The sequence below is a fragment of the Puma concolor genome, chromosome E2 (assembly GCF_028749965.1).
Source record: "Puma concolor isolate L17-30 chromosome E2, mPumCon1.1.hap2, whole genome shotgun sequence".
Lineage (NCBI taxonomy): Eukaryota > Metazoa > Chordata > Mammalia > Carnivora > Felidae > Puma > Puma concolor.
The window spans coordinates 42,542,401-42,564,667 of record NC_141681.1 but is presented as its reverse complement, the minus strand read 5'-3'; the positions used below and the strand labels follow the sequence as shown (position 1 = coordinate 42,564,667).

At 44.7% G+C, this 22,267-nt stretch overlaps 1 protein-coding gene across 2 annotated transcripts in view; it reads right to left on the bottom strand.

Annotated features, from left to right (window-relative positions):
• TDRD12 (tudor domain containing 12) overlaps window positions 1-22,267 on the bottom strand; it is a 71,549-nt gene that overhangs the window by 6,630 nt on the left and 42,652 nt on the right. For both annotated transcript variants that reach the window (XM_086689578.1, XM_025914712.2), the window contains exons 17-26: window positions 20,935-21,126; window positions 20,557-20,685; window positions 19,564-19,681; window positions 18,762-18,901; window positions 18,408-18,628; window positions 15,873-15,972; window positions 8,534-8,721; window positions 7,563-7,773; window positions 6,471-6,563; window positions 4,446-4,618 (exon numbers count right to left, since the gene is read on the bottom strand). In XM_086689578.1, the coding sequence (XP_086545704.1) occupies window positions 4,446-4,618; window positions 6,471-6,563; window positions 7,563-7,773; window positions 8,534-8,721; window positions 15,873-15,972; window positions 18,408-18,628; window positions 18,762-18,901; window positions 19,564-19,681; window positions 20,557-20,685; window positions 20,935-21,126 (1,565 nt within the window). The remainder of the gene's footprint in view (window positions 1-4,445; window positions 4,619-6,470; window positions 6,564-7,562; window positions 7,774-8,533; window positions 8,722-15,872; window positions 15,973-18,407; window positions 18,629-18,761; window positions 18,902-19,563; window positions 19,682-20,556; window positions 20,686-20,934; window positions 21,127-22,267) is intronic.

Sequence of the window (22,267 nt, the reverse complement as noted above, 5' to 3'; positions counted from 1 at the left end):
CCTGACCAGTGCATGGGCCACTGCTCACCCTCCTCAGCCCACAGCCACCCTAACTTCCTTTCAGTGCTCATTTACGGCCTCTCACCTGTCACCATCGATGTATCTCTGGAACCTGCTTATGGTCTGTCTTGCTCTATTAAAACACAAGATGGCCCTTCATCTGTTCGCTGTATCCCCAGTAGACAAATTAAAAATTTACGGAATGAATTTTAAAGCTTCAAGTGGCCCAATGGTAATTCAGTTAAGAGTAATTATCTGTTAATTAGATGAACTGGAAACAAAATCAGACTGAAGAAATATTCCCGCACCTTGCCACCAGAAGACATCCAGAACAAAATGGTGGGCAAGGAAGCGCCAGCTTCCCATCTCCCCACAGAAGCCCTGAAAGCACCACCAGGTGCTGTTGGAACCAACTTTCCAGGAGCTAACACCCAAAGGTTGACAGCAACAAAGCAAATGCCCGATGAAGAAAAAGCCAGCTTCAAAACCGGATGAAGGGCCTCTGGCATTTCAACCAGCCCTTGGCCCACCTGCCACGGTGTGGTGGTCTTGCTTTGGGCAAGCAGCAGCCCGATTCCCATCCCCACCTTAAACCAGAGGTAACAGGGCAGACTTTACTCACAGATTACTGTGTGGTCCACTCTGACCTGTCCGGTGGGGGACCTGAGGGACCAAACTTGGAACACAGATGGAAAATGGCGGGCACTACTCAGAAAAGGAGACCACAAGCCCACAGACGCTGAGGGGAAGGGATCAGGGACCCAGACAGACCACAGACCACCTAACGCCCAGAGGAGAAGCTGGGTGACACTAGGAAATCAGGACATTCACAACCAGTGCACTCAGGGGCAGAAAGCCACACGCATACCGAGGCAAGATGCGTGTTCAGAAACGTCCTGAGGAGACCTCAAGCCTTCACCTTGGGCTAATTTCTAGGCAAGGATTTGGAGAAAATGGGAACCTTCGTGCATCACTGCTGGGAATGTCAAGTGGAGTAGCTGTGTGGGAAACAGTTCAGCAGTTGAAGAAAATGAACCACGGAATTACCGTATGATCCAGCAATGCCACTTCTGGGTATATCCCAGAAAGAAGTGAAAGCAGGGACTTCAACAGAGGTTTGTACGGCCATGTTCACAGCAGCACTACTCACAACAGCCAAACATCCACTGACAGATGAAAGGACAAACAAAATGGGGTCTATCCACACAGTGGAATATTCGTCAGCCTTAAAAAGGACGGAAATCCGGATACGTGCCGCAATGTGGGTGAGCCCTGGAAACTTCACACGGGGTGAGCTGAACCAGACACGAAAGGCCCCACGTTGCATCGTCCCATTGATACGGGGTGCCCAGAATAGGCCGAGTAACAGAAAGCAGAATGAAGGTCTCCAGGGGCCGTGGGGGCAGGGATGGGAGTTAGAGTTGCGTGGGGACAGGGTTTCCGTTCGGGGAGATGAAAACGTTCTGGAGGTGGACAGTGGTGGTGGTTATGAGCAGGGAACGTTAACATCAGGCAGGGGTCGATCAGCGACCCTCGACCCTCGACCCTCAGGGAGGCAGGCTGCAGCTGCAAGCGGGAGGCTAAAGAGGCGGTGGGATTTGGGGGGGCGGGGGGAAGGGAAAAAGGTATTCCAGACCTGCCTGGACTTGGTGCCAGGAGAGGAGTCTCACAGACTTTCTGATGAGGTCCCAATAAAAAGTCAGGGACAAAAATCCTCGGTGGCTTCCCAGTCAGGACCCCTCACTTTTGACAGCTTTGTACTTCCCCTCAATAAACTCTATCCCTTTGCTGTCTGTTGTTTGCAAGATCCTTTCCTCCACTGGGAAGCCAGGACCGGAGTCTCTCCCGCCCTCCTGTAACATTCCTGTGAATGTACTTCTGGACGCTTAGAAGAGCACGACAGGTTTTATGTGTATTTCACAACTTAAAAAAAAACAAACCTGAGAAATTCTGTTATGCATATTTTAACACAATAAGAAACACATGCAATTTTGGAAATGACTGTTAATTTTTTTAGACGTAATAACAACATTCTAGTCAAGTTTCTAAGAGCCTTTTGTTACTTCACAGCCTAACCAACACCTGGTATTTTCTTTCCCTCACTTGGGGGGGGGGGGCGGGTATGAAGTGCTATTATCACACCGTGGCTTTAATCTGCATTTCTGTGAAGACTAGGGAGTTTGGGCACCCTTTCACATATTCATTACTGAGCAATTCATTAGTTAGACGTTGTGAAGTGTCTGCTCAGGTGCTCAGTCTTCTGCCCACTTTTCCACCAGGTGGCTGCAACGTTCTTCCTGATGAGTCCATCCTTCCCCATGGGGGTGCCAGGTACTTTCCCAGTGACTTCCACAGTCTCTCATCCTCTGCCTGTGGAAGTGTAAACTGGGCCTCCCAGTCTGGAACACTACTGGGCAGCAGCTTTAACTCTGCCTCAGCAATTCCAGTTTTTCCTTTCTTTGTGTGTGTGTGTGTGTGTGTGAGAGAGAGAGAGAGAGAGAGAGAGACAGAGAGACAGAGAGACAGAGAGACAGAGAGAGAGAGAGAGATTGAGCCCTACGATAGGCCCTGTGCTGACAATGCGGCAGAGCCTGCTTGGGATTCTTTTTCCCTCGCTCCCTGTCCCTCCCCCACTCATGCACCTGCTCTCCCTCTCAAAAATTAAAAAAAAAAAAAAAAAAAAAGCCCTGGGGCAACCTGGGTGGCTCAGTCAGTTAAGCATCCGACTTCAGCTCAGGTCACGATCTCCTGGTTCGTGGGTTTGAGCCCCACGTTGAGCTCTGTGCTGATAATGCAGAGCCTGGATCCTGCTTCAGATTCTGTGTCTCCCTCCCTCTCTCTCTGCCCCTCCCCCAATCACACTACATTAAAAAAAAATTTTTTTTAAAGCCCATCTGAAAAAAAAATCAGATTATGTCTCTAATCTTGGTTATAATAAAGACTACACCCTACAATGTCAAGCTTATCTATTTCTTCTGAAAAAAAACAGGGAAAGAAAGTCCTACACTAGGAAAAGATGGAAAGCAATTACTGGTCCTTTTATGCATGAAGGAGAGGATGAATAGAAATGAAGGTGGCAACTGCCCTTAAAAAATGGATTTTTAAAAGGCGCACAGGCACAAAAATTAAACTGAAAGAGTACAAAGTAACTCTGTCCTGACGTTAAGAGAGCCAAACAAATGTGAGGGTGAAGTTGTGGGACGTTGATGTTTACCAGACACACAGACTGTCCCGTTTACGTGGCGGGGTGTGTGGGCTGTGATGGAGTCTCAGAGGCAGGAAGTCAAGGAATTTTGGGTAGAGGAAAGCAACAGTCCCACAAAGTGTCGAAGAATCCAAGTGTTTTTTTTTTTTTTCAGGTATATTTGCATAAAAGGAAGAGAAGTGAAAACGATGCAACCCGGGCTCATTCACACAACACACACAGATTGCAAAATACCAGCCTCAAGGAGTAACACCTATACATGCACCAAAACACAGGCAGGAGAATGTGTCTTAACCACCACCAGAAGCGGCTCAGAGCGGGGAGATTCCTCCCACCAACAGCAGGCGGGGTGAACAAACTACAGTACATTCACACGATGGAATGTCATGTGGCAGTTAAGATTTTACGACCTACAGCCACATGCACAACACGGATGGATTTCACAAGCTGTGCCCAGCCCAAGAAGCCAGACCAGAGACATACTGCTCGACTCCCTTCGAACAAAGTACAAATCAGGGTAGAGCGATCCATGCTCTTCCAGGTCAGGGTGGCAGCTGCCCTCGGGGAAGGGGCAGGGGGTGGCACGGACTCACGCCCTCTTTCTGATTCAGGCTTGGCTTCTGTGTTCAGAAAGCCCACCAAACTACACTTACGGTGTATATACTGTTCTGTGTGTGTGCAGTCAGGAGAAAAGATAACAAAAGCTGATTTGGCAAGAGATACAGGTAAAACAATACGTCTGGCATCTGTTTTATTCCACCAAAAGCAAAAAAATGGGCATTGGGGTGTGGATAAAATAAGATTCCCAAGTCTGAGAAATTATCGAAGCTGAGCGATGGAGACATGGAGACTCAGTAACCCAGTCAACTTTCAAAAAAAATAAAAGAGAGAAAGAAAGAAAGAAAGAAAAAATCTCGAACGCTTGTGAGTTATTGTCCCCAAAAACAGCTCTCCCAAAAGGGAGACAAAAATCCACTTACAAGGGTGCCTGGTGCCTCAATCAGCTGAGCATCCGACTCTTGATTTTGGCTCATTGTGTGATCCCAGGGTTGTGGGATTTGAGCCCTGCGTCGGGCTCCACGCTGAGCTTGGAGCCTGCTTGGGATTCATTCTCTCTCTCTCTCTTTCATTCTCTCTCTCTCTCTCTCTCTCTCCCCCTCTCCCTCCCTCCCTCCCTCTGCCCTGCTCACACACACACTGTCTCTCAAGTTAAAAAAAAAAAAAAAAAAAGTCCACTTACGGGGCTTGGCTTAAGCTTTCTTCACCAGGTGGTGTTTTAACTCCTTCCTGTAACGTCTTCAGGCATTCCATATGCTCTGAGTTGTCAATGCCCATTCCCATTGACAGAATTTCAGCACGAACGTTATAATCAATGACAGAAGTTTTCAGATTTGACAGTTTTGTAACGTGCACCTTGAATCAAAGAAAAAGCACATTTGCAGGAATCACACCGTGAACTTTTAAATCAAACATGCTCTCGGTGACCCCGCGATTCACCGTGCAATGTTTGGTGCACATGGGCCTCCCTCTGCCGCATCAGAAGTCACACGTGAGATGCTTCCAGAACCTGCCCCCACACTGCAGAAGTATGGTGAGGTCTGGGGTTGGGAGGCCCAAAACTGAATCCTGGAGTAAAACCCCCAGATGAGACCAATCTATAATGCAAGGACCACACACACAACTCTTACTTTCTAACTTTCTAACTTAATTACTTGAGTATTTTCACCTCTCCTAACAAGGAGGACCCCAAGGCTCGGAGACTTTGGCGCCCAGAGAGGGGCTACGCCAAGGCCCTAAGTCCCATGTTCTGGACAGTTTCCTCCACTGCGTTTTTTCCTGCGACCAAAATACTCTCATCAATTTTAACGTGGATAGAATATGAAGTTCTGCAGCATCCTGATTCCTGCTGACGGGAGGTGCAGACCCAGGCCCGCGCGGTCCTTTCATGGCAGGGGAAGCAGCGGGAGCACTTTCCGAAGTGAACACCGAGAACACATTCCCACCTGGGAATGGCGCAGGCGCCTCTTTCCACCCGACTGGGGGCCGAGCTGGGCTGGGTGGGGAAGGAAGCAGGCGTGGGGGTCCGTCTCCCCTCCACCGAGCCACGGACAGCGCTACACTTCGGAGCTGCGGGAGCAGACGCCAGGTGGGTTTTCTGTTTTAGCTTCTTCATTTTCTCAGCTATAGTTTTCAAAATCAGTTAATCAAGTTTCCATGTTTTTTCTTCTCCATTAAGCAACCAGAATATTGACTATTACGGAAACTGAAGACCCCAAATCTTCATTTACCTAAACTGGCAACCTCTACCTTCTCTAGTGAAAATCATTTTCTCTTCTGAACCCCTAAATCTTACACCCAAGCTTCTTGTTGCAAGTGTTAAGGCTTTTCCAGTCTCATAAAAATAACTTCCAGTGGAACAGTTCTTAAGAACTGGATTCCTTTAAATCTTATCATCATACTAATTTAAGTCCAATGGAGCAAAACTTCTAATTGAAAAGCAGGGTTCTCAGGGTAGGAGTTCTTGTTCATGGACAGAAGCCAAGTGCTCCCACACAGGACCTAACACGTAAATATTAGTGCTCAATAAATATTTGCTGAAGGAATGAGGCAGAAACTGTAACCATAATTCAACCGACCTTTCAAAAAAACATTTTTTTTACATGTTTATTTATTTTTGAGAGAAACAGCGAATGGGGGATGGGGAGGGGGGACACAGAATCTGAAGCAGGCTCCAGGCTCTGAACGGTCAGCACAGAGCCCGACGCGGGGCTCAAACTCACTAATTGTGAGATCATGACCTGAGCCCAAGTCGGACACTCAACCGAATGAGCCACCCGGGCGCCCCGAAACCTATTTTTGAAAGCCCAAGAATCCTCGACATGATCGATCCCACATGGGGGCCACTACCACCAGTGGAGACAGAGGACTGTGAAACTGACTTAATAGTGTACAACCAAACCTTGAAAAAGTGGAATAGAATTATAAATATCAGAGACTGTCACATGGAGCAAGGAGAGTTTCAAAACGCCTGTCTCCATCATGAGTGCTGGGTTATAGTGTAAAGGATTCTCTTATACATGAAATCTACAACCAAATTCATGACCCAAATAATATGTAAAAAACCAACTCTCCCTAACACAGAGATTCCCCCAAAACCTCCATTTATTCTAGGCAAACAATTATTCAAGCCACAAATTAGAATAACATGAATAATTTCAGGGGCCCATTCAAACACAGATTTCTTTAAAGAAAAACACACACTCACCATTGGGTCGACCCACACTGTGTTTCCTAAAGCCAGTATCACTTTCGCATCATGCAATTTCCCAATGATTTTATGATGAATGTACCTAGTGATCTGAAAAAGTAAAAGAGGTAACTTATCTGAAGCTTTAAGAAAATCTCTTATCCCGTTTATGCTGTGTACTTTTGCAAAAACCTGTTTCGTGTATTTCCTTGTGCCTTCCCACCTCCCCATGAGGGGGGTCACAGAGGCCATGGTGCCCCTCTGTGGACAAGGGTACTGAGCCGTGGGGCTCGGTAAGGACAGTGCACACGGCACTTCTGGACTCCCAAGCTGCATGTTTCCCACTGTGGCCAAGTATCCTCTCTCCTCTGTGAACAAGTCTTCAAAGTATGGATGCCCATTTCTTTGGAAGCTCAATGAGAACGAAGCACCCTGGAATTGAGGGGCCCCGGGCTTCCATGTACCCTTTCCCAGGCATGTGGCTGTTTTTCCCTCACGCGAGCCCACAGCAGACCAGACGTACCTGAGTACTCTGTCAGGTACATTTTACCTCCGAGAAAGCCCACCCGCCTTGGACAGCCAGGTGAGCCCACGTGGGATCAGTCTTCCGTGCACCTTCACCTTCAGTGCCTCATCCGGTCTGCGAGGGGACATGCTAGCTATTCCTCCTGAGGAGCCCAGAGGAAATGTCCCTTCCAGACTCTCTCTCCTTGACCATCGTCCCAACCACAGGGGAGCTACCCCACCTGGCCAGAGAATATCCATCACCCGGGCCCCCGGGGGCCCCACCCCCGTCTGCCAGGGGCATTCGCCTGGTGCTTACACTGTTTCTTCTCGAGCTGACAGCCAATTTATTGCATAGTAATGCATATTTTATACCAATTCCAAGACCGTGAGCGCTAATGATGACGACGGTGCCAGGCAGTTCTCTGGAGCTTGGGAGCTGGCTCTGGGATGGCGGCTGTCAGCGCATTCCCGCACCAGCAGGGACCCAAGCAACTGCTGCGTTAACTGGCCAGGACCAGGACGCATTCTGCCTACACTCAAATAAACCTCCATTCTGTGTATATTCTCAAAGTCAACAGGACATAAAGAGCCAAAATAACTTACCTTTGGGTTCCATTCAACTTCGTTGTCAGCGGGTTTCACTCTGCAAACAATGAACTCCACCGCCTGCGGGGGCAGAGCGTGGAAATTTTCTGGGAGAGGCAGCAATTGGTGTCTCGTGACGAGTCCAGTCCGGCCCTCGTCTATAAACTTGACGAGGACGCTGTCCGGGCCCCAGCTGTCTGCTTTTTGGCTCATCTCCAACACCTCAACCCTGGAGAACAACAGTGGCTTCAGTTTGACACAGAGATCCCAAAGGAACACAATCTTTGCCTCAACCTAGTCATTACATCCAAAACGTATAAAAAGACCCTAACTGCACAGTTTTATTCCAACCTAGAAATAAAAATTAACTGGAGCTGTCACGAGCACTCAGAATGGCTTAATTCAAGTACATAGAAGAATAAAAACTGGGTAGTACCGTTGAATGGAGTAAATCCCCTTATCTGACAACACAACGAAAATCAACACAGTAAGGTGAACTTCTGAAGGTTCTCATTCTAGGCTCCACCGAGCGGAGTCTGAACTGCCAACCACGGGCGTGAGCAGGTCCCTGAGGCAGACTGCCGGTGTCGGAACACCGGCTGTGCCATTTACTAAGCTGAGGTCACATAATCTAGGTGACCTCGCCGGGGCTCAACTTGCTCATCTGTAAGATGGGACCCACTTTACAGCTTTACAGGAATGATGTAAGTGTGCCTGTAGGGGGCACAGAGCGATGGCTCAGGAACCGGTGTGTGAGTGATACGCTGTCCTCCACGCTCTGTGCTCAGGAGCCCAGGGCTGGGTAAGTCACAGGCATGGCGCCGTGCCAGGCAGCTGCGGGGGGACGCGATGCTGCCACCACCCTCCCGGCCGGCAGCCAGGCTGCGTACGTGCACACTGGGTCACATGGACACGGGTCAAAACAGGGATTCGAAACCACTGGGACAAATGCTTCCCAACTTTTAGAGACAAAATAAATAGACCTTTACCTGTGAAAAAGTGTTTTTTCTGCTAATCCATATAATCCAAATTTTTCCACCTTTTCAACAGCTGTGTTATTGCTGTTACCCTTAAAATACTCGTTCATTTCAGCATTAAGGGTTGCATAAAGATCCACGTGCTTATCAACTATACGGCCAAAGTAATGCGTTGCATTCAAAATATAAAAGGGTATTATCTGGGGGAACAAAAAGAAACAGCAAACATATCTAGAAAACAAACTCAATCTAAGCCAAAAAGGCACCTGCCAAAATCAGCACGTGACCAAAGGGCCCAAAGCAGGCCAGCAGGGACGGAAATGCAAACGAGGAAACAGGCCAACAAACAACAGGAAACCTTAGCGGACTCACAAATAAGTGTGGTTTCACTTTAAACCCTACGGGAAGACTTTGTTAGCCTCATTACTTTAAAGCTTCATTATAAATTGTAAGTGTTCCTTTGTTTACTTAACTGCACTTTGTTGTTCTTAAATAGCATCCCTGGGTCTGCAGCTCTTTCTGAGCTGTGTTCCCGTAACAGGCAGTACCCTATCGAGGGCCTACGGTGTATGAAGCGCTAGGGATACGAGACGAGCCATGTCCTAGAGGGACCCCCAGCAACCCACGGGCGGACAGATGTGCCGCAGCCGGCATAAGCGGAAAGACAGCTCTGCGCAGGCAAGTGTATGCGGGGTGGGCAGTGCACGAGGAGCAACGCCGCGGAGCACGTATGTTAGCAAAAGCATGGAGAAGGCGGTCTAGACACGGAGCAAAACGTCCACGTGAAGGTGGGGAGTCACGAGCTACCGGCAGCAGGCACCAGGACAGAACAGTTACCGGCCGAGAAGGTGCTGCTCACTGGGAGGCAGGGGCAGGCAAGGAGGGGCAGGGTCGCCCCTCACGATCAATGTCATGGGGCTGGCAGCCCACGGCCCTCCTCTGTGGCGCCCCCGGGGCTCCACTGCTGGCCATTCTCCCCCTCTCGTTGCCAACGAGCCCTGTCCTGTGCCACAAACACTTCCATGTTAACTCTGCTGTGGGGATTCGCTGGTTCCTCTCCCCGGAACAATCCTCCCCAGATCTTCTCGTGGCCGAATCCTTCTTTTCATTCGGCTCTCAGTGTAGCTGACCCCTCGGAGTCCCTCCCTGCCCACAGTTTCCACAGGCCTCTTGTCCTCCAGCATGTGTACCCAGCATACCCCCCGGGACCCTGCTGCATTTCACCTTCTCCACAGCACGTGTCACCATCTTTCTGACTCACCTGTCCACTGCAGACCCTCCCAACAGGAGGACGGGTAGCATGTCTGTCACGGGTCCCGAGCCAGCCATTCTGCAGCACCGTGGAGGAAGCTGCCTGAATACACGCTCAGTGCTTGCTTACTCAGGCCCGCCGCCATCCCAGGCAGGGAGCCCGGCATCCCTTCCTGCATGACAGATGGCCTCTGCCAGGGAAGCCTTCTCCCCCACCATTCAGAGGCCCACTGCATGATGGCAGACAGTGACCACACGGTGGTACGGACAATATGCCCGCTATGACGTTCCGAGAGCTAAGCAGGACATAATATACACACCAACGACAAATCTTTTAAAATATGCACAACAAGGGGCACAAAGAGCGGCTCATTTGGTTAAGCGTCCAACTTCGGCTCAGGCCATGATCTCACGGTTCACGAGTTTGAGCCCCGTATTCAGGCTCTGTGCTGACAGCTCGGAGCCTGGAGCCTGCTTCAGATTCTGTGTCTCCCTCTCTCTCTGCTCCTCCCCTGCTCGTACTCTCTCTCCAAAATAAATATTTTAAAAAATTAAGAAGAAATAAAGGATGCACAAAGAAAAATGACAAACTAAATGTACTAAGATGCTAATGATGATTGTTTTAAGGTGACAGGAGTAAAGAGGAGAGTTTCTTTTCCCCCATATTTCCCAATTTAGGAGCCTCTGTGTTAAGCCTCACAGACCTCAGCACACACAGTGAACAAAATCCAGGCCCCAGATGTGGCAGTCTGTGGTTATCACCTTTGCATGGCATTAGCACATCTGAAGACACATAAAGTTGGCAGAATAGAGGGGGCAAAAAGAAGCTTGTGGACCAAAGGAGGCCTCCAGAAAGGGTGACCAGCTCATCCTGGTTTGTCTGGGGCTTTCCTGCTTTCAGCACTAAACATCCCATGTGCCCAGAAAATCCCTGGTCCTGGGCACACCAGAAGGGTCCCTTCTAGTCACACCCCTGCCTGTTTTGACTCCACTCTCACCAACAGTCCTGCACATAAGTAATTCACTTTGCTACAGTCGCAGGATACAAGGTAAGGCCACACAAATCAACTGCATTTCTAAATAATCAGAAAATGAAGTTTAAAGAAAAATAACATTAATGTCCAAAAACATGACCTATGAGGGATAAAGTTAACAGAGTAAGTACAAGATCAGCCTACCGAAAATTATAACACGTTGCTTAGAGAAATTAAAGATGACCTAGATAAATGGAGTGATAGCTATACCATGTAAATGGACAAGATGACTCAGTATTGTTAAGATACTTATTGTCAATTCTTCCCATATTAATCTATAGACTCAATGCAATGCCCTTTGAAATCCCATCAGGCTTCTAAGTAGAAACTAGCAAGCTGCTTTAAAATTTTTCAATGTCAGAAGGATATTAAAGATGACAGGCAAGTTGGGAAGACCTCCCTACCAGTCTCCAGGATTATTTATAAAGCTACAGTAGTCAAACCAATGTGGCACCTTACAAGGATACACAAACAGACCAAAGAATAGAAGAAAAAATTCATAATTCACAAATATGGTCTCCTAATTTATGTCAAAGGTACTAGTGTAATTTAAGGGGAAACGAAGGTCTTTATGATAAATGATGCTAGTGCAACCATTTATCTATAAGGGAAAAACTTGTCCCTTATCCATACCACACACACACACACACACACACACACACACACACACACACACACATTGAGATGGATCACAGACCTAAATGTAATACCATAAAACTTCTAGAATAAAAAAATAGGGAAAAATCTTTGCAATGGTAGGATAGGCAAAGATTTCTTATGGCATGAAAAGCACAAAATGTAAAATAAAAAAGTGAGAAAGAAGACTTCATCAAAATTAAAAACTTCTGCTTTTCAACCGAGGGAAAATATTAGCAATTTATCTGACAAAGGATACCCATAATACATGAAGAACTCTTAAACTCAACAACTCAAATTTAAAAATAGGCAAAAACATGGGCAAAAAGTGTGAAAAGAGAGTTCATAAAAGAGATACAAAGGGCCAAATGAGCAGTGAAAAGAGGTCCAAGACTATCACCAGAGAAACGCAAATAAGATTATCTGTGCAAATGCAATGGTGTGGCAAAAATTAAAGACTGAGAACACCATGTATTGAGAATATGCACCTACTGGAACTCTTATATGCAATGCTGGTGAGAATGTAAAATGGTACCACCACTATAGAAAACGGTTTGGCAAGTTCTTACACACACACACACACACACACACACACACACACACACAATCATATGAGCCAGCAATTCCACTGTCTCACTCAAAAAACATGAAGATACAGATCTAAAAAGATTTGTAACACAAATTCACAGCAGCCAGAAACTGCAAACAACTCAAATGGCATAAACTTGCGAACAGACAGGCAATCCACAGGAATCCTACTCGATAAGGAAAAAGGTGAATCTCAAAAGCATTATGCTGAATAACAGAGATAAGACTCAAAAGACTACATATTGTATGATTCCATTACAAGAAATTCTAGTAAACACAAAGGTCTAGTGACAGAAAGCAAGTCCAGTGGCTGCCAGGAGTTGGGGTTGGGGATGAGGGGCCAGGAGAGACCTTTCTGAGGCAATAATAATGTTCATATCTTGACTGTGGCAGTGGTTACATGATTGTACATATTTCTCAAAACTCAACAAACTATACATTTAAAATAATGATTTTTACTGTATGCACACTGAACCTCAATAGAGCAGATTAAAAGGGAGGATCTGGTTAGAGGGGTTCTGGGAAGGTGACAGTGGTGAAGTGTCATGTGTTTTGACTCTGAATCCCCATGTAAAGACAGAGCAATGAGATGGCAAAACCAAATACCGGGGGCATACTTTACAACAAAGCTAATCGACAAAATATCCCCACAGACCCCAAAATAAAAGCAGATGAGGAAGATAACAAAGGAGAAAATCTAAGTGACCTTGGGTTTCATGATGACTCTGTGGATATGCCAAAAGCATGATTCCATGAGAAAAACAAGTGGAAAGTTGGGACTTTATTACAATCAAAAACCTCTGCTCTGCAAAAGGCACTCTAAGGAGAATGAAAAGACAAGCCACAAGACTAGGAGAAAATTTCTGCAAACCACGTATCTGATAAAGGACTGGTATCCAAAATCTACAAAGAACTCTTAAAACTCAACAATTAGAAAACAGACAACCCAATTAAAAAATGGGCAAAACACCCTGAACAGAGAGCTCACCAAAGAAGACATACGGGTGACAAGCACACGAAAAGATGCCCAACATCAAACATCATCAGGGAACTGCAAATTGAAACAATCAGGTACCACTACACACCTACTGGCATGGCCAGAATCCGAAACGCTGACAACATCAGCTACTGGAGAGGAGTGAAGCAACAGGACCTCTCATTCTTTGCTGGTAGGAATACAAATGGTGCAGTCACTTCAGATAACAGTGGGGCAGTTTCTTACGGAGAAAAACAGCCTTACTATACAAGCCAACAATCGCATTCCTTGTCATTATCCAAATGAGTTGAAGGCTTACGTCTGCACAAAAACCTGCACACAAATATTTACCATAGCTTTATTCATAATTGCCAAAACATGGAAGCAAGTGAGATGTCCTTCAAAAGGTGAATGGATACACTATGGTATACTGAGCAATAAAAAGAAATGACCTATTAAGGGATAAAAAGAAGCCAGTTTGAAAAATGAAAAAAGCCAGAAAAGCCTACATAAGGTACAGTTCCAACTGTATGACATGCTAGAAAAGGCAAAAATATGAGACAGTAAAGTATCAGCGACTGCTGAGAGTTTCAGGGAAGAGAGGAAGGGTGGCGCAGGGGGGTCCTGAGCTGTTGAAGAGTTCTGTGGCACCAATGTAGAGTCATGTGTCACTCTGCATTTGGTAAAATCCACCAAATGTTCGCTACAGGGAATGAATCCTAATGTAAACTACAGACTTCAGTTAACAACTAAACGTATCAACGCTGACTCATCTATTGTCACACATGTGCCACACTAATGCAAGATGTTACTAATAGGGGAAGCTGTTGGGGTGGTATCGGGAACTCTGTATTTTCTGTTCAGTGGTTCTGTAAACTTGAACTGCTCTAAAAAATAAATATCTAGAGGTGCCTGGATGGCTCAGTCGGCTAAGCGTCCAACTTTGGCTCAGGTCACGATGTCACTGTGAGTTCAAGCCCCACATCGGCCTCTCTGCTGTCAGCACAGAGCCCGCTTCAGATCCTCTGTCTCCCTCTCTATTCCTCCCTGATTCGTGAGCGTGCACATACACGTGCTTTCTCTCTTAAAAATAATCATTTAAAAATACATAAGTAAAGTATCTATTAATTTAAACAACAACAACAAAATAAGCAGATGAGCCAAACCCAGCCGCATCACGAAGCCTGCGTGTATCACTGTCTGTGCAGGAAGAAGCACATGCAAGAGCCTAAACACAGATGGGCCTAAACACAGGAGTCCGCAAGTGGCTACAGGTACTCAGTGAAAACACCGTGGGTGGGGGCGGGGGCGGGGCGGGGTGGGGGGAGGGCCAGTGAGACGGGAGCAACTGAGCCTGGCAGGTTTTCTTCCATTCCAACAGTGGGTGAAGGCTGGAGCCCCAGGAAGTCTCCAAACTATCCATCCAAAGACAACAGAGATGAAGGGCCAGATGCATGTGGGAGACAGAAATGGAGCCAGGAAATGTGCACAATCTCAGAAACTATGTCCCCACCTATTTTAATTACAAGAAAGAAACAGCAGAAAAGGAAACTTGGAAATTATCAATGTTACCCTGACTCAGACATTCTAAAATTCAAGGGAAATATATTTTATCTGAAAAGGAGCTGTAGCAAAGTATTAAGACCAAATTCCATATTAAGTTATAACAAAAAAGAGAATAAGGAGAGTAACAGTCCCTACAGATAATGGGGGAGTCACTGGGAAAGATGTATCCACAACCTAGATCAAAACTGTACCCTTCAACTTGAAAACAAGCTACCTTTCCTCTTGTTAATTAAGAAAATAATGGGGAGCCGGGCTGGCTCAGTCAGTGGAGCATGCAACTCTTGATCTTGAGATTGTGAATTCAAGCCCCACAGGTGTGTGTGTATATATACATGTGTGTGTATATGTGTGTGTGTGTGTGTGTGTGTGTGTATACGTATATATATAATCCTCTCGAGAGGGAGAGAGAATATATATATATATGCATATATACATACACACACACACATATATACACATACATATATATATATATAGAGAGAGAGAGAGAGAGAGAGAGACATAGAGAGAGAGACATACATGATAAACAACATGTATAAAGGAACACAGACCAGAAAAACTTAGAAATGAGGTAACAGAACTAGGGAGACAGAACGGCACAAATGAGCAGAACATAGTTGCTTTAGGGAAAAGGGAAGGTAAAAAGAAGTCCTGAACTCAAGAAGAAAGGAAGAGGGGCGCCTGGGTGGCTTAGTCGGTTAAGTGTCCGACTTCGGCTCAGGTCATGATCTCCCGGTTTGTGGGTTCGAGCCCCACATTGGACTCTGTGCTGACAGCTCGGAGCCTGGAGCCTGCTTTGGATTCTGTGTCTCCCTCTCTCTCTGCCCCTCCCCTGCTTGTGCTCTCTCTCAAAAATGAATAAACATCAAAAAAAAATTTAAAAACAAAAAGAAGAAAAGAAGAAGTATTAAAAAGGATTCAAAAGAAAGTGACAAACTCTTAAGTCAGCAACTTTATCTACATTTCAGAATTTCCTCAAAGGACCATGGATATCGTGAAGAGACATATGTTATCACTGCACTATTTTTAATAGTCCCCAATGGAAACAACTTTCTTTCTGAAAGTACAACTAAAAAAAATCCTTTGATTGTTGAGGTTGGTTTATCTATTTTCTCCATTTGATGCTGGTTTTCTAAATAAACTGGGGTCTTGAAATAAGGCATCTCATAAGGACACATGGCTACTGTCACATTAATGGTGGTACATTAATAGCGTCATAATTATTCTGCTCCTATGAATGGAATATGTTCATTAAAATGGTCATTAATTACTGGACAAAAGGATCTTCAGCAAAACTTACTTTGATGTATCCAAATGTTGGTAGAGTTTGGTTGGATAATTTCCTTGGCATGTCTATTTCTGGATTAATATGGTGTCGATCAGGACAGATCCTTTTGTCTCTGAAAAAAAAAAGTAACCGGGTTTTAAAAACAAACAAAAAAACAGTGATTTTAATGTATTTTAAAGTATTCTTCAGGAAAATTAATCTGTAATTGAAATCAGAGAACTTTTATCCCAAATACTATAAGTTAACCATTTTAAATACTTTAGACACTAACAACATGCACATTACTGAAAAAGGGTCCTAAAATTTAATTAACACTGAATAAACTTCAAGAGTTACTTCATTATTTCTCTAGACAGTCTGTAAATGAACAAAATGTACTTCCAAAACAAAGACCCTGAAATCAGAAATTCATCCCCACAACCCACAACAAAGGCTACTAATAACCTCTAAACGAGAAGTCGCTCTGTAACCCAAACTGAGAAAACAGAGCTTCTGTTTCAAAAGTCAATATTCTGTTTAAAGGCATAATAGAAACTGCCACTAATAACCTGTTTAATGTACCATAATTCAAAACAGTTAATGTCAATAGTTATCTGATAGATACTAGACTCCTCCTACCCAGTCCCAGTGATCACAGATCAAGCACTGGTATCATGTCCGGATCAGGGAGAAGGCTCCCGTGACTGTTAAGATAACCATCCTCTCCAAGTTGATTTATAGTATCAACACACATGCTATCAAAATTCAGACAATGTTTCTGAAGAACTGACAAGCCTATTCCAAAATGTATGTGGAGATGGAGCGGACTTAAAAGTCAAAACAACCTTGATGAAGAGCAAAGTTGGAGAATTTGCATACCAGCTTCCAAGGCTTGCTAAAGTATAAGCTACAGTACTTAAGAAAGTGTGGTACCAGTGTAAGAACAAAGAGACCAATGTAACACAGTCCACAAACGGACCACGTATGCTATCATCTGGTTTATGTCAAAGGCACCAACTGAGTGACAACACATTGATGTTTTAAATAAAGGCCACTGGAGCAAATGATTACCCACGTGGAAAAAAGTAACCCTTGCCCCATACCTCACACTTGAAACAAAAATTCTCACTCTAGATTATATACCTAAGTGTGAAACCATCCATAAAGCTTCTAGAAGAAAATACAGAAGAATGTCTTCATGACCTAGAGACAGGCAAATATTTCTTACATAAGGACCCTAAACAATAGTAACCATGAAATAGTTCATCAAAATTAAAAAGGTCTGCTCACCAAAAGACTTACAATGAAAAGGCGGGCACCGGAGTGGCTCAGTCGGTTAAATATCTGACTCTTGATTTTGGCTGAGGTCATCATCTCATGGTTAGGGAGTTCAAGCCCCACCTCTGGCTCTTGGGATTCTCTCTGTCCCTTGCTCTCTCTGCCCCTCCCTTGCTCTCATAATTAATTAATCAGTTAATTAATTAAAAGTAGTAAATAAAAAATTAAAAGCACAGTGAAAAGGCAAGCCATGAACTGGGAGAAGATCTCAAGGCATATATCTGACAAAGTAGTTGTATGTCAAATAAATAAACTACTCCTACAAAGCAATAATAAAAAGAATAACACCCAATTTAAAAAATTGGCAAAAGAGGGGCGCTTGGGTGGCTCTAGCTGGCTAAGCCTTGGACTCTTGATTTCGGCTCAGGTCATGATCTCGTGATTTGAGGGATCAAGCCATGGGCTGGGCTCTGCACTGAGTGTGGAGCCTGCTTGGGATTCTCTCTTTCTCCCTCTCTCTCTCTGCCCATCTCACCCACCAAATAAATAAACATTTTTTTTAATGGGCAAAAGAACTGAACAGACACTTCACAAGAAAAGGACGGTCAAATGTCCCAGAAGCATACGAAAAGACACTCCACATCATAAATTACTAGGGAAATACAAATGGAAACCACCACCCCCGCCAACACCGTGTTGTCGGTGAGGATATGGAGAAACTCTGCTCTCCCACACACTGCTGATGGGGTCATGAACCCGTCACACACCTTGGGAAGGTTAGACAGGCGCTCACCCCATGACCCAGCAATCCCAAAGTCTACACCCAAGAGAAATGGGTGCGTGTTTCCACAAAGGGACATGTGCAAGAGTGTTCAGGGGAGTTTCATACATAATAGCCAAAAGCTGGAAACAACTGCTCTCCCATCAACAGGAAAATGGATGTATACATTGTGATATATTCATACAATAGAGTATCGAGCCATTAAATCCACAGATAAATAAATCCACCCAATACACACAGGAACAGAGATGAATGTTGCAGACGGTAAGCTGAACGTACAATTCCATTTATATAAAGTTGGGAAACGAGCAAAATTAATCAATGTTGACAGATATTTAGGGGCAGTTACCTCCAGGGGAGGGCAGATTGGGAAGGAGCATGGGGAGAACCTCTAGGACTGGGTGGTGGTGTATACTGTGCGTACATATGTAAAGGTCTTCCAGCAGTAAAAGTATATCACTGTGCACTTTACTGTACATTTCAAGGTTTTAAACAAATGACTGGCTTACTTGCAAAAACCAAAAGACTTAAGATACGGACAAAGAGGCCTTCGGGCTTTCTTATCTTCTTTGGCTTCCAGAACCCCCGCAGTAAACTCATACAGCTCCACGGGAATCTTGGCATCGGCTCGCTCCAGGTAGCGCAGGACCCCGACCGCGTGGCACGCATTTCTCTCCGTCAGCAGCAAGACAGATTTGGTTTTCTTATCTCCCTGTTCTGCAGGAGAACCCTTAAAATCGGGGGCGAATAAAGGAAGCAGGTCGTCCATCCCAGTCTAACTGATAAAACCCCGCGGACTCTGCATTTCTCATTGCACAGAAAATGCCAGGGGAATATTTAGAGATAACGAAAATTAATCAAACCTGCTCGGTTGGACTCTGAAAATGGTCAGACATGCAATACAGACGCCCACCAAAAATCTTTGGTGAGGAAGGGAAGCTGAAGTGAATCACGCACGTGGCATCGGTGATGGTCAAGAGCGGTATGCAGTCGTCAGTTAAGGCTGGAGACAAGGATCCGACAACCACAGATGAGGCGTAGCTCCCTGCACTGACACTACACAGCAATTCCGTAACCGTACCTCAACACGTGTCTCTACCGCACTTCACTGTGTGGGTGCCAACAAACTCCTTCCCTGACTGCCCCCCCCCCCAATGTCACAGCCCCACGATCACATTCCAGAGAAAAGTCGTCTCCCTAACTTTGGCTTGGAAAATGCCCCTTTCTATTACAAATCTAGGCTGCCCATCTATTTTTCACTTATCTTACAGTTTGACTTTCAGATCTCTAACGTCATTGTTCACAACCATCTGTGACAGATTTCGTCAGAGGCGTGCGTGCGCAGACACACACACACACACACACACACACACACACACACACACACACGAGATGGTGGCCCTCAACCTGCAGCCCCAGGGACAACGTCTGCGCTAAGGGCTGCTGTCTTCTGCCACGAGTGCTCCGGGGGCCCCCGCATGTGCCTCAACACCAAAATCTTAGTGGAGTTTAACTTTCATTTTGAGATTGACGTTACTAATAAATTCTCAGGAGATCTGCGAAGTGATGAGAAATTTGGAAACGAGATATTCAAATAAGCTGAAGACATGATTCCCATTGGCTCAGCAGCCTTCTCTAAACATAAGTAGAAATTAAAACACTTACCTAATACAACATGAGAGCCAGAACTTAACTTCTTCTTCCACTGTTCTAAAACACTTTTTAAATTAAAAACCGTTTCTTTATGCATTTTCAAGCAAAATATTGAACTGCTTTCTACTACCTAAAGATGAAACCAAATAAGCCAGTTCACAGTCAGGAACATAAGCTTAAAGTTAACTGTTCCATCAATAATTACCAGTATAAAACATTTAAAATTATCTGTGAGGGTATTATCTCATCAATCCACTAATTGTAAGAACAAGATGATTGTAAGTTTAAATAAATGTATTTCTAAAATTCTACAGTTTGTATCTAAAAGCTTGCTCAACTGAAACAAACATTATTTTGCTAAAACCATTTTCCTTCCTTTTAAGTAATGCGCGCATATATAGATGTGTGTATTTATACACGTGGATATACATGTATACACACACACAGACACCAAATTTATGTGCCAACACACATCACATCTTTTCACAAGACCTCCAGTTCATCATTGCTGAAAGGTGGATATACTGATTCTTGTATTTTAATTTGTAATTGGCTTCATTTACACATTTTAGTATTAACTTATGTAGAATTAGATTAATTAAATAAATCTGTAGACAATTTATTTGGTTTTTCTAGCCATATGATGCTATCTCTTGGTGTTATTGTCTCTGGTTTTTTAAACAGAGGCTACAGAAGACGCTGGCATTTCTTCGTGAATGGGATCCTTTTAAGGACAAAGCACAAAGCACCCTCCTTGGGGAATGTCTGCTTCCATGGAAAGGATGGTCCCACCTACTTAGCTCCTCCCTCCAGGCCCCCCCCAGCACCCCCCAACCCCCGCTGTCCTTTCTCACTGCTGTCTATTCTCTGCAGCACCAGCCACCTCCTCCTCTGACTGATAAACTTGTACAGTTTTATTCCCCTGGCAAATATTTAACTACCTGGTAATTCTCTGATGATTCTGAGATTCAATCATGGTTTAAACAAAAAATACAGAAGGCTCACCTTACACACGATTTCTGTTTCAGCTACAGAACCGGTGAAGATCAAGGTCTTTTGTGCTTGACTTGGAATGAAATCTAGAGTCTGGAGTAAAGTAGAGGTTTTTTCACATTCCAGGCAAAGGTGCACTACCTGGTAACGGAAGACAGAAACAGTGTGGTTTTAAACACATTCCAGGTGCCCCAGCTTCACTTTTCATCGCTAAGTTAGGATTTTAACAGAAAACAACGTATAGAACGACAATATAAATCTAAATACACGATTATAGACTCGTGTAGATAAAAGCTGCAAAATTTTACTTTATTAAGCCATGAAATGGAGGCTACCTGCTTGTGTTCCTCAGCCCTTGACCGCCCTCACCCCACGCCCACGAGCCCGCACCTGCTGGACGCTGCCATAGAGAGCAGCCTCTTCCATGGCCGTGACCACAACGTAGGGGTCATTCATGAACTCTTTCATCAACTGTTCTATATGTCTGCTCCAATGAACTCCAACGGCAACAATCTGATGTGGTGCAGATTCCCTTTCTTCAACGTCAATGTTTTTTTTAAAGTTATCTAATATAGCGAACATCTAAAAAAGTGAGTATAATTGATTTCATTTTTATTTCAAAAGGGAATAATAGTTGGTTGACAGGAACATAAGTGGTAAAGAACTGCACACTTTCTGTTCTCGGAGTGGAGAAGGCCTTTCCAAAGAAAAGAAGAAAACTACAAAGGAGAGAATGTTAAGTATAAACAAAATCAAAACACAAACGGTATCTGGGTAAAATGCGTGTGACATATGCAACCAAGAATTAATATCCTTACATAAAAAGCTCTACGAATGGACTAGAAAAAGGTGATCCTGCCAACAGAAAATAAGCAGAGAAAATGAACAAGCAGTTCACACAAGAACAGTAGGAGTGGCCGGTATACAAGTCAGCCAGGAAGTACAGATTACGCTCACGAGACACCATATGTAATGAGGAGACTGGAAACGAAAGCCGGTCCGAGCCGGACCACTGCCGGGGGCCCCAGGGCATGTGGTGTGGTGGCGCATTGTCCATGGGAGCGTAAATCAGTCTCTGCTTTCAGAAAGGCAACTATATGATGCAGTATTCTGGATATTAGTTTTGCAAATAAGAACTGAGGCTTTAGAGGCATTCAGAAACCCTGCACAGGCCATACAGTCAGCAAGTAACAAAGCCCAGACTTGAACCTGGGGGTGTCCTTGCTCCCAAATGAAATGCCTGTGGTCATCGTGTTATGCTGTGCCCAAGAAATGCCTTCTTTTAAGAATTCAGAGTCTTTGATCCATTAATCCCCTTCCTAGGAATTTATCCTAAGGGAAACATGCAAGAAAGATGTATGTTCTTTAGACACACACACACACACACACACACACACACACACACACACACACTGCTAAATGTCCAAAAATAAGACCATTTAAAAAATTATGTTACACCCACAGGACTCCCTATGTCCAGTGAACAATAGTGCGGTAGAATAATTACTAATAATACTCATGATGCTGCTTACTGGAAAATGCAAGTTATAAACTAGCCATAAAATAAGGCCTGATGTTGTTAGTTGTAGGTACTGACACAGGAATTACTCCAAAACAGTAAGAGTGATTGCTCTGAGTGTCCGACTACGGACGCTGGGGTTTTTCAAGTACTCTTCTCTGTATCCCAAATTTTCTAAAATAAAACCTATTGCTTCCATAATCG